This window comes from Oncorhynchus keta, chromosome 23 (genome assembly GCF_023373465.1).
Source record: "Oncorhynchus keta strain PuntledgeMale-10-30-2019 chromosome 23, Oket_V2, whole genome shotgun sequence".
Lineage (NCBI taxonomy): Eukaryota > Metazoa > Chordata > Actinopteri > Salmoniformes > Salmonidae > Oncorhynchus > Oncorhynchus keta.
In genome coordinates this window covers 41,418,705-41,431,352 of record NC_068443.1, presented here as the reverse complement: position 1 = coordinate 41,431,352, position 12,648 = coordinate 41,418,705, and the positions used below count along the sequence as shown (strand labels likewise).

General features: G+C 43.5%; 1 protein-coding gene across 1 annotated transcript; it reads right to left on the bottom strand.

Annotated features, from left to right (window-relative positions):
- Positions 1 to 258: 258 nt before the first annotated feature.
- kcnmb3 (potassium calcium-activated channel subfamily M regulatory beta subunit 3) lies at positions 259 to 12,642 on the bottom strand. Its single transcript, XM_035800485.2, has 4 exons — positions 12,513 to 12,642; positions 4,080 to 4,283; positions 2,206 to 2,380; positions 259 to 829 (listed from the first exon to the last, which is right to left on the bottom strand). The coding sequence occupies exons 1-4, from the start codon at positions 12,596 to 12,598 to the stop codon at positions 434 to 436; spliced, it is 861 nt and encodes a 286-aa protein (XP_035656378.1). The 5' UTR covers positions 12,599 to 12,642; the 3' UTR covers positions 259 to 433.
- Positions 12,643 to 12,648: the final 6 nt, after the last annotated feature.

Here is a 12,648-nt window from a genome sequence, read left to right as displayed (position 1 = left end):
GACAGAGAAATGCGGCTAGTTGATTATAGTACCTGCTTTGACTAACCATACCAGGAAAAAGTACCTTCAAGTCAGCTTATTCAGCACAGGTGGTTGGTGCCACCTTAATTGGGGAGAAGGGGCTAGTGGTAAGGGCTAGAATGGTATTCCATTCGCTCAGTTCCAGCCATTATTATGAGCCAGCCTCCACTTACTATTCAGTCATACAGTGGGATTCCCTGCAGCCCTTGTACATATCAATAAATAAAAAATCCAGGACAAGGTGGATAATGTAATTATTTCCATTTCCTACTACATCAACCCATACATGGACTCCCTTCCTTACAGTGGGGATCACCTACACAGTATGTTATCTCCATGTCCTTTCACTGGATATATTCAATACACATTGTAGTACACTTATTGCATATTGGAACACAGCCACTGTCAGCTATCACTTCACTGAGTCATCCTGCATAGGTGAGTGCTGTCCAGAGCCAGACCCCCTAAGGAGCTGATAGAGTTTGCCTTGGGTATTTGTCATCGTTGTCAGCCTACCCCCTGTTACCTCATTACCCAGCTCCGTACAGAGGTGTGCCAGTCTCTGGTTGAGCTTCACCAGGCCCACCAGTAGAGCTCCCCCACCCAGCATCAAGCTGGGCCACAGCAGAGACCACAGGGCAAGGCCTAATGTGTACTTCCTCTTCAAAATGGTGTCCTCTGGGTATTTTCTGGGGTCGGAAAGACAACGCAACTCACTGCCTTGTGTCTCCTCCAAAGTGTTTTGGATTTTCTGCACTTCGCCCACAAGGACTTTCCTGTCTACTTGACATTTGGGTATGTAGAAACACTGCAATGATAAGGGAAAAATAGTATACATATTTTGTTTATCTTATCTAAGTCCGATATATATCATGACTTGCACGCATGACTAATGCACATAAGCTAGACACCAGTCACTCCGGATGGAAGCTTCTCCTTAATGACTGAAGCAAATTTCTCATATTAGCGACATTCAGTCACTGGTGGCCTTTATTCTACAGTTGATGTTGGAAGTTTGCATACACTTAGGTTGGAGTCATTAAAACTCATTTATCAACCACTCCACAAATTTCTTGATGACAAACTATAGTTTTGGCAAGTCAGTTAGGTCATCTACTTGTTGTTTACAGATTATTTATCTTATAATTCACTGTATCACAATTCCAGTCGGTCATAAGTTTACATACACTAAGTTGTCTGTGCCTTTAAAATGCTTGGAAAATTCCAGAAAGTGATGTAATGGAAACAGGTACAAAAGTATCTATATCCACATTAAAATGAGTACTATATCGACATAACCTGAAATGCCGCTCAGCAGGGAAGAAGCCACTGCTCCAAAACCGCCATGAAAAAAAGACAGACTACGGTTTAAAACTGCACATCGGGACAAAGATTGTACTTTTTAGAGCCATGTCCTCTGGTCTGATGAAACAGAAATATAACTTTTTGGCCATAATGACCATCGTTATGTTTGGAGGAAAAATGGGGAGGCTTGCAAGCCAAAGAACACCATCTCAACCGTGAAGCACAGGGATGGCAGCATCATGTTGTGGGGGAGCTTTACTGCAGAAGGGACTGGTGCACTTCACAAAATAGATGGCATCATGAAGATGGAAAATTATGTGGATATAGTGAAGCAACATCTCAAGACATCAGTCAGGAAGTTAAAGCTTGGTCACAAATGGGTCTTCCAAATGGACAATGACCCCAAGCATACTTCCAAAGTTGTGGCAAAATGGCTTAAGGACAACAATGTATTGGAGTGGCCATCACAAAGCCCTGACCTCAATCCCATAGAAAATTTGTTGGCAGAACTGAAAAAGTGTGTGCGAGCAAGAAGGCCTACAAACCTGACTCTGTCAGGAGGAATGGTACAAAATTCACCCAACTTATTGTGGGAAGCTTGTGGAAGGTTTGACCCAAGTTAAACCATTTAAAGGCAATGCTACTAAATACTAATTTAGTGTATGTAAACTTCTGACCCACTGGAAATGTGATGAAAGAAATAAAAGCTGAAATAAAGCATTCTCTCTACTATTATTCTGACATTTCACAATCTTAAAATAAAGTGGTGATCCTAACTGACCTACGACGGGGAATTTTTACTGGGATTAAATGTCAGGAATTGTGAAAAACTGAGTTTAAATGTATTTGGTGTATGTAAACTTCCGACTTCAACTGTACCTCAGGGTTGAGGAGTATAGACTCTTCATCGTAGTGTAGGCGAGCCTTCTGTCCAGAGGTACTGAGGTTGACCAGAACCCTCAGGCATGGGGCAGTGCTGACCCCTCTGCAGTCGGCCCACTCATCCAGAACATCAACCTGGACCAGCAAGCAGCTGGCCTCCTCATGCCAGTCACTGAAACCATCAGCAGTTGATGAGAAGCAGTTGTGTAAAGTACTTAAGTAAAAATACTTTAAAAAGTACCGCTTAAGTATTTTTTTTATAAGTATCTGTACTCTACTATTTATATTTTTTACTACTTTTAATTTTACTTCACTACATTCCGAAAGAAAATGTACTTTTTACTCCATAAATTTTACCTGACACCCAAAACTACTAGTTCAATTTTGACTGCTTAGCAGGACAGGAAAATGGCCCAATTCACACACTTACAGTATTAAAAGAACATCCCTGGTCATCCCTACTGCCTCTGATCTGGAGGACTCACTAAACAGAGAACATCCCTGGTCATCCCTACTGCCACTGATCTGGAGGACTCACTAAACAGAGAACATTCCTGGTCATCCCTACTGCCTCTGATCTGGACGACTCACTAAACAGAGAACATCCCTGGTCATCCCTACTGCCTCTGATCTGGAGGACTCACTAAACACAAACACTTTATTTGTAAATGGCATCTGAGTGCGCCCCAGCCATCCATACATTTTACAAACAACAAAATTGTGCCTTCAGGTTCGCTTAATATAAGGAATTTGAAATTATTTATACTTTTACTTTTGACACTTAATTACATTTCAGACCAAATACTTTTACTCAAGTAGTATTTTACTGGGTGGTGTTTACTTTTACTTGAGTCATCTTCTGTTAAGGTATCTTTACTTTTACTCAAGTATGACAATTGGGTTATTTTTCCACCACTGATGAGAAGTTATGGTAACACTGTAGCTGTCCTTATGCATGCATTCACAACACCTTTATAACAGCTATATAACACAACATTTGTCATAAGCTGTTATAAGTTGTCATAACTAGTTATGAGGAACTCCACATTATTTTATAAAACAAGTTATAATTGGTTTATTCGTGACTGTTCATACTGTTGTCATACTGGTGGTTGTCTCGTTGTCAAAATAAATACAAATCATAAGTACATCTATACTCCCCTTTGCCCATATGTCTTAGAGATTCTTTAAATGGTTATGTTTTGTGATACTCTCAACTCATCCTATGGTAAAAGCAAATTCATAACGGTTTTATAACACCTTAAATGAATGTCAATTTACTTAGTGTCTGTGCACACTTTACAAGGGTATATGACATGGTTATAAATTCATTAATAACCTGATACAATACCTTGTATGTAGACTATGTGTAGCATGTAATAACATATGACATACGTTTTCACGCAGACTATGTAATAGCAGTTGTTATTAACAGTTTCCCTTAGAGCATGACAACAGTATGAAATATCACCTATAACACCAATTATAACTATTTTATAACATCATGTGGGGATTCTCATAACTAGTTACAACAATTCCTGACAACTTATGACAAAATGTTATGTTTTCTGTAGCTGTTGCAAAGGTGGTATGAATGCGTGCACAAGGACACCTACAGTGGTGTTACTAAAGTTCTTACATTTAGGCCATCTTGTATTAACTCAAATTCTTCACTTTGAAGATGATCATAAGGTACAGTACAGTCATCTCCTACGAATTCAGCCCAGATGATTTTGATTCTTAGAATCATATGATTGATTCTTAGAAATATAACCTATTGTGAGTGTACAAAACCACCTGTGTCCACTCACCAGATAGTGATTCTGCTCCATATATAAACATCTTATTGAACAGAGGACTGACTACCTTACCTGTTTAGGTGGGGTTTAACCAGAGTGATCCCGATCAGAAAGTACATGAGCACAGAGAAGGCCATCATGCTGAAGCCCATGAGCATGGCTCTGTCCTCCCCCACACTGGAGGCCATCACCTGAGCCTTGGCCCTCTCCCCTCCGCGCCCGTACCCTCCTCTCCGCCACACCTGCTCCCTCGCTGCCAAAGGGTGGAGGATCTCCCTTTGTCATAGGCACACACATACATGCACATGAATGAATGCACACACGCAAATGAACACACACGCTCATGAATGAACACACATACAGTGGGGCAAAAAAGTATTTAGTCAGCCACCAATTGTGCAAGTTCTTCCACTTAAAAATATCATTTTTATCATAGGTACACTTCAACTATGACAGACAAAATGAGGGAAAAAAATCCAGAAAATCACATTGTAGGATTTTTTATGGATTTATTTGCAACAATAAGGGATCATAGCTTTCACCTGGTCAGTCTATGTCATGGGAAAAGCAGGTGTTCTTAATGTTTTGTACACTCAGTGTATATATTCCGGACTTTGCCATTGCTCGTTCTGATATTGGTCAACTATTTGAATTATGCGTGTATTGTTATTGTATTGCTACATGGTACTGAATTATTGGATATCTACAAATCTATATACACAACCAATAAACTTTGATTCAAGGCTTAAAAGGGCAATTCTGCCGCTTGTCAACTTCATATTTGAACAAGGCAGTTAACCCACTGTTCCTAGGCCGTCATTGAAAATAAGAATTTGTTCTTTAACTGACTTGTCTAGTTAAATAAAGGTAAAATAAAATAAAATATTCATTATCTCCAGCACCAAACCAGTGTCTACATACAGCGCATTCAGAAAGTATTCAGACCCCTTGACTTTTTCCACATTTTGTTAAGTTACAGCCTTATGCTAAAATGTATTACATATTTTTTCCCCTCATCAATCTACACACAATATCCCATAATGACAAAGCGAAAACAGGTTTTTACAAATCTTTGCAAATGTATTCAAAAATAAATAACAGAAATACCTTATTTACATAAGTATTAAGACCCTTTGCTCTGAGACTTAAAATTGATCTCCGGTGCATCCTGTTTCCATTGATCATCCTTGAGATGTTTGTTGATTGGAGTCCACCTGTGGTAAATTCAATTGATTGGAAAGGCACACATCAGTCTATAATACAAGGTCCCACAGTTGACAGTGCATGTCAGAGCAAAAACCAAGCCATGACGTTGAAGGAATTGTCCATAGAGCTCTGTGTCAAGGAACAGATCTGGGGAAGGATACCAAAGGATTTCTGCAGCATTGAAGGTTCCCGAGAACACAGTGGCCTCCATCAATCTTAAATGGAAGAAGTTTGTAACCACCAAAACTTTTCCTAGAGCCCTGCCTTACCAAACTGAGCAATCGGAGGAGAAGGGCCTTGGTCAAGGAGGTAACCAACAACCCGATGGTCACTCTGACAGAGCTCTATAGTGCCTCTGTGGAGATGGGAGAACCTTCCAGAAGGACAACCTTCTCTGCAGCACTCCACCAATCAGGCCTTTCTGGTAGAATGGCCAGACGGAAGCCACTCCTCAGTAAAAAGGCACATGACAGCCCGCTTGCCAAAAGGCACCAAAAGGACTATCAGACCATGAGAAACAAGATTCTCTGGTCTGATTTATAAAAAAATATATATTTCACCTTTATTTAACCAGGTAGGCTGCGACCTGGCCAAGATAAAGCATAGCAGTGTGAACAGACAACAACACAGAGTTACACATGGAGTTAACAACAAACAAGTAGAAAAAGAAAAAAGAGTCTATATACATTGTGTGCAAAAGGCATGAGGAGGTAGGCGGATAATTACAATTTTGTAGATTAACACTGGAGTGATAAATGATCAGATGGTCATGTGCAGGTAGAGATACTGGTGTGCAAAAGAGCAGAAAAGTAAATAAATATAAACAGTATGGGGATGAGGTAGGTAAATTAGGTGGGCTATTTACCGATGGACTATGTACCGCTGCAGCGATCGGTTAGCTGCTCAGATAGCAGATGTTTGAAGTATGGTGAGGGAGATAAAAGTCTGCAACTTCAGCAATTTTTGCAAGTCGTTCCAGTCACAGGCAGCAGAGAACTGGAAGGAAAGGCGGCCAAATGAGGTGTTGGCTTTAGAGATGATCAGTGAGATACACCTGCTGGAGCGCGTGCTATGGGTGGGTGTGGCCATCGTGAACAGTGAACTGAAATAAGGCGGAGCTTTACCTAGCATGGACTTGTAGATGACCTGGAGCCAGTGGGTCTGGCGACTAATATGTAACGAGGGCCAGCCGACTAGAGGATACAGGTCGCAGTGGTGGGTGGTATAAGGTGCTTTAGTAACAAAACGGATGGCACTGTGATAAACTGCATCCAGTTTGCTGAGTAGAGTATTGGAAGCTATTTTGTAGATGACATCGCCGAAGTCGAGGATCGGTAGGATAGTCAGCTTTACTAGTGTAAGTTTGGCGGCGTGAGTGAAGGATGCTTTGTTTGCGGAATAGAAAGCCAACTCTAGATTTGATTTTTAGATTGGAGATGTTTGATATGAGTCTGGAAGGAGAGTTTACAGTCTAGCCAGACACCTAGGTACTTATAGATGTCCACATATTCTAGGTCGGAACCATCCAGGGTGGTGATGTTAGTCGGGCGTGCAGGTGCAGGCAGCGAACGGTTGAAAAGCATGCATTTGGTTTTACTAGCGTTTAAGAGCAGTTGGAGGCCACGGAAGGAGTGTTGTATGGCATTGAAGCTCGTTTGGAGGTTAGATAGCACAGTGTCCAAGGAAGGGCCAGAAGTATACAGAATGGTGTTGTCTGCGTAGAGGTGGATCAGGGAATCGCCCGCAGCAAGAGCAACATCATTGACCCTTCCTGTTTGGCCCTGTCCGGGGGTGTCCTCGGATGGGGCCACAGTGTCTCCTGACCCCTCCAGTATTTATGCTTGTAGTAGTTTATGTGTTGGGGGGCTAGGGTCAGTTTGTTATATCTGGAGTACTTCTCCTGTCCTATTCCTGTGTGAATCTAAGTGTGCGTTCTCTAATTCTCTCCTTCTCTCTTTCTTTCTCTCTCTCGGAGGACCTGAGCCCTAGGACCATGCCCCAGGACTACCTGACATGATGACTCCTTGCTGTCCCCAGTCCACCTGACTGTGCTGCTGCTCCAGTTTCAACTGTTCTGCCTTATTATTATTCGACCATGCTGGTAATTTATGAACATTTGAACATCTTGGCCATGTTCTGTTATAATCTCCACCCGGCACAGCCAGAAGAGGACTGGCCACCCCACATAGCCTGGTTCCTCTCTAAGTTTCCTCCTAGGTTTTGGCCTTTCTAGGGAGTTTTTCCTAGCCACCATGCTTCTACACCTGCATTGCTTGCTGTTTGGGGTTTTAGGCTGGGTTTCTGTACAGCACTTTGAGATATCAGCTGATGTACGAAGGGCTATATAAATAAATTTGATTTGATTTGAAATTTGATTGATATATACAGAGAAAAGAGTCGGCCCGAGAATTGAACCCTGTGGCACCCCCTGCCAGAGGACCGGACAACATGCCCTCCGATTTGACACACTGAACTCTGTCTGCAAAGTGGTTGGTGAACCAGGCAAGGCAGTCATTAGAAAAACCGAGGCTACTGAGTCTGCCGATAAGAATATGGTGATTGACAGAGTCAAAAGCCTTGGCCAGGTCGATGAAGATGGCTGCACAGTACTGTGTTTTATCGATGGAGGTTATTTAGTACCTTGAGCGTGGCTGAGGTGCACCCGATGACTGCGGCAGCTTTCCAATCCTTGGGGATCTCAGACGATATGAAAGAGAGGTTGAACAGGCTGGTAATAGGAGTTGCGACAATGGTGGCGGATAGTTTCAGAAATAAAGGGTCCAGATTGTCAAGCCCAGCTGATTTGTATGGGTCCAGGTTTTGCAGCTCTTTCACAACATCTGCTTTCTGGATTTGGGTAAAGGAGAAGCTGGGGAGGCTTGGGCTGGTAGCTGCGAGGGGGGCGTTGTTGGAGTAGCCAGGAGGAAGGCATGGCCAGCCGTTGAGAAATGCTTGTTGAAGTTTTCGATAATCATGGCTTTATCGGTGGTGACCGTGTTACCTAGCCTCAGTGCAGTGGGCAGCTGGGAGGAGGTGCTCTTGTTCTCCATGGACTTTACAGTGTCCCAGAACATTTTGGAGTTAGAGCTACAGGATGTAAATTTCTGCTTGAAGAAGCTGGCCTTTGCTTTCCTGACTGACTGACTTCCCCGAACAGTTGCATATCGCGGGGACTTTTCGATGCTATTGCAGTCCGCCACAGGATGTTTTTGTGCTGGTCAAGGGCAGTCAGGTCTGAAGTGAACCAAGGGCTATATCTGTTCTTAGTTCTGCATTTTTTGAACAGAGCATACTTATCTAAGATGGTGAGGAAGTTACTTTTAAAGAATGACCAGGCATCCTCAACTGATGGGATGAGGTCAATATCCTTCCAGGATACCCGGGCCAGGTCGATTAGAAAGGCCTGCACGCAGAAGTGTTTTAGGGAGCGTTTGGCAGTGATGAGGGGTGGTTGTTTGACTGCGGATCCGTAGCAGATACAGGCAATGAGGCAGTGATCGCTGAGATCCTGGTTGAAGACAGCGGAGGTGTATTTGGAGGGCCAGTTGGTCAGGGTGACGTCTATGAGGGTGCCCTTGTTTACAGAGTTAGGGTTGTACCTGGTGGGTTCCTTGATGATTTGTGTGAGATTGAGGGCATCTAGCTTAGATTGTAGGACTGCCGGGGTGTTAAGCATATCCCAGTTTAGGTCACCTAACAGAACAAACTCTGAAGCTAGATGGGGGGCGATCAATTCACAAATGGTGTCTAGGGCACAGCTGGGAGCTGAGGGGGTCGGTAGCAGGCGGCAACAGTGAGAGACTTATTTCTGGAGAGAGAAATTTTTAAAATTAGTAGTTCGAACTGTTTGGGAATGGACCTGGAAAGTATGACATTACTTTGCAGGCTATCTCTGCAGTAGACTGCAACTCCTCCCCCTTTGGCAGTTCTATCTTGACGGAAAATGTTATAGTTGGGTAATGGAAATCTCCGAATTTTTGGTGGCATTCCTAAACCAGGATTCAGACACGGCAAGGACATCAGGGTTGGCAGATTGTGCTAAAGCAGTGAGTAAAACAAACTTAGGGAGGAGGCTTCTGATGTTGACATGCATGAAACCAAGGCTTTTTCGATCACAGAAGTCAACAAATGAGGGTGCCTGGGGACATGCAGGGCCTGGGTTGAAACCAAGATTGAACTCTTTGGCCTGAATGCCAAGCGTCACATCTGGAGGAAACCTGGCACCATCCCTACGGTGAAGTATAATGTTGGCAGCAACTTGCGGTGAGATTGTTTTTCAGCGGAAGGAACTAGGAGACTAGTCAGGGTTGAGGGAAAGGTGAATGGATAAAAGTACAGAGAGATCCTTGATGAAAACCTGCTCCAGAGCGCTCAGGACCTCAGACTGGGGCAAAGGTTCACCTTCCAACAGGACAACGACCCTAAGCACACAGCCAAGACAACACAGGAGTGGCATCGGGACAAGTCTCTGAATGTCCTAGAGTGGCTCAGCCAGAGCCCGGGCTTGAACCCGATCAAACATCTCCGGAGAGACCTGAGAATAGCTGTGCAGCATCGCTCCCCATCCAACCTGACAGAGCTTGAGAGGATCTGGAGAGAAGAAACTCCCCAAATACAGGTGTGCCAAGCTTGTAGCGTCGTACACAAGAAGACTCGAGGCTGTAATCGCTGCCAAAGGTGCTTCAACAAAGTACAGAGTAAAGGGTCTGAATACTTATGTAAGTGTGATATTTCAGTCTTAAATGTTGTATACATTTGCAAACATGTCTAAAAATAATGGGTTATTGTGTGTAGATATTGCCAGCAGCATACCACCCTGCATACCACTGCTGGCTTGCTTCTGAAGCTAAGCAGGGTTGGCCCTGGTCAGTCCCTGAATGGGAGACCAGATGCTGCTGGAATTGGTGTTGGAGGGCCAGTAGGAGGCACTCTTTCCTCTGGTCTAAAATAAATATCCCTGTGTAAGGTGCTGTCTCTCGGATGGGATGTTAAACGGGTGTCCTGACTCTCTGAGGTCATTAAAGATCCCATGGCACTTATTGTAAGAGTAGGGGTGTTAACCCTGGTGTCCTGACTAAATTCCCAATCTGGCCCTCAAACCATCACGGTCAACTAATAATCCCCAGTTTACAATTGGCTCATTCATTCCTCTCCCCTGTAACTATTCCCCAGGTCATTGCTGCAAATGAGAATGTGTTCTCAGTCAACTCACCTGGTAGAAAAAATTGATTGATGAGCAATTTATTTTGAATCCATTTTAGAATAACTCTATAACGTAACAAAGTGTGGAAAAGGTCTGAATACTTTCCGAATGCACTGTATGTGAGAACGGGCGTGTTTTTATGATCTGTGGTTAAATAGATAAAAATGCTTCACTGTGACATCCCAGGGTAGGATTAAAAGTACACGTTTCTAGCCAGAGGAAGAGTATTTTCTTGCTCCCTACAACACCTTGATTCTCAGTGTTTAAAAATCACTGTTTAATAAAAAAATTACTTTTGATGATGTCATCGGGTAGAACTTTTGAACTACAAAACGTAGAAATGCGCCGTTTTCACATAAACTCAAAAAAAGAAACGTCCTCTCACTGTCAACTGCGTTTATTTTCAGCAAATTTAACATGTGTAAATATTTGTATGAACATAACAAGATTCAACAACTGAGACATAAACTGAACATGTTCCACAGACATGTGACTAACAGAAATGGAATAATGTGTCCCTGAACAAATGGGGGGGTCAAAATAAAAAGTAACAGTCAGTATATGGTGTGGTCACCAGCTGCATGGCCCTAGCCCTCACCCTCTGATCCAACAGGTCCCAGACGTGCTCAATGGGTTTTAGATCCGGGCTCTTCGCTGGCCATGGCAGAACACTGACATTCCCGTCTTGCAGGAAATCATTCACAGAACGAGCAGTATGGCTGGTGGCATTGTCATGCTGGAGGGTCATGTCAGGATGAGCCTGCAGGAAGGGTACTACATGAGGGAGGAGGATGTCTTCCCTGTAACGCACAGTGTTGAGATTGCAGGCAATGACAACAAGCTCAGTCCGATGATGCTGTGACACACCGCCCCAGACCATGACGGACGCTCCACCTCGATCCCGCCTCAGAGTACAGGCCTCGGTGTAATGCTCATTCCTTCGACGAGAAATGTGAATCCGCCATCACCCCTGGTGATACAAAACCACAACTTGTCAGTGAAGAGCACTTTTTGCCAGTCCTGTCTGGTCCAGCGACATTGGGTTTGTACCCATAGGAAATGTTGTTGCCGGTGATGTCTGGTGAGGACCTGCCTTTACAACAGGTCTACAAGCCCTCAGTCCAGCCTCTCTCAGCCTATTGCGAACAGTCTGAGCACTGATGGAGGGATTGTGCGTTCCTGGTGTAACTCAGGCAGTTGTTGTTGCCATCCTGTACCTGTCCAGCAGGTGTGATGTTCGGCTGTACCGATCCTGTGCAGGTGTTGTTACACGTGGTCTGCCACTGCGAGGACGATCAGCTTCAACCTGACGATCAGGTTGAAAAGGTTGAAAAGTGGCAGAATTGCCCTTTAAGGTTTGGGATAGACTCAAAGAGTCTACTTTTATTTTATATTTTTTTGCCTTGGGCTTCTAGAGCTTCTGTACCCATAGGCACACACACTAAATTCCCCATAATTATGTTTGGAACATAATGAACTAAATTTGCAAGAAAATACTTGATTAGTCCGGCCATGCAATGCAGAAGTCATGGTAAAACTGTGGATGGTATTTTCATCTTTATCTTTTATCTATTGTTCTCATATGAGGGGGGTCCCTGATGAATTTGCAATCACAAAGGGGGTCCTCGACGCAATAAAGTTTGGGAACCTCTGCTCTAATCTTATCAACTGGGGTCATCAGAATGATTACTGCGAGAGACGTTTGATGTACTCTGTGTTCCTTTACATTACCTTGTAACTTGTGGGATGTAAAGTAGAGTGTAAATAATCGCTTGAGCACATTAGGATAGACAGAACCACCACTCGAAACACTTTCTAGGAATTTGATTTGTTTTCCCTGTAATAGGAAGTCTCACTTGCAGAAAGGAAGCTTTGATGTACAGTTTTGCTCATCCACCTTCCAGTTTCAGAAATCCCCACCCATTGATTGTTCAATTAAATTCAAAAACATTATTTAGGTCATCCCTAACCTATCTGGGACCAAGCTAGGGATTACTTACATATCTCTTTGTGCTGTCTTGCCAACTCTTAGGGTCATTGGCAAGACAGCACCAACAGATCTGGGATCAGTCTAGCTAACCTAACCTGTGGCTTACCGTGTCTGTCGCCTCCGTGCACCCTGTAGGTTGATGCTAATGGGGACGCTAAAAGACTTCCGAGGTGAGGCTGTGTTCAAGAACATTCCTGCTTTTCAAACACTCCAACAACTTCCTGTAGTCTGGTTGCCCAGTG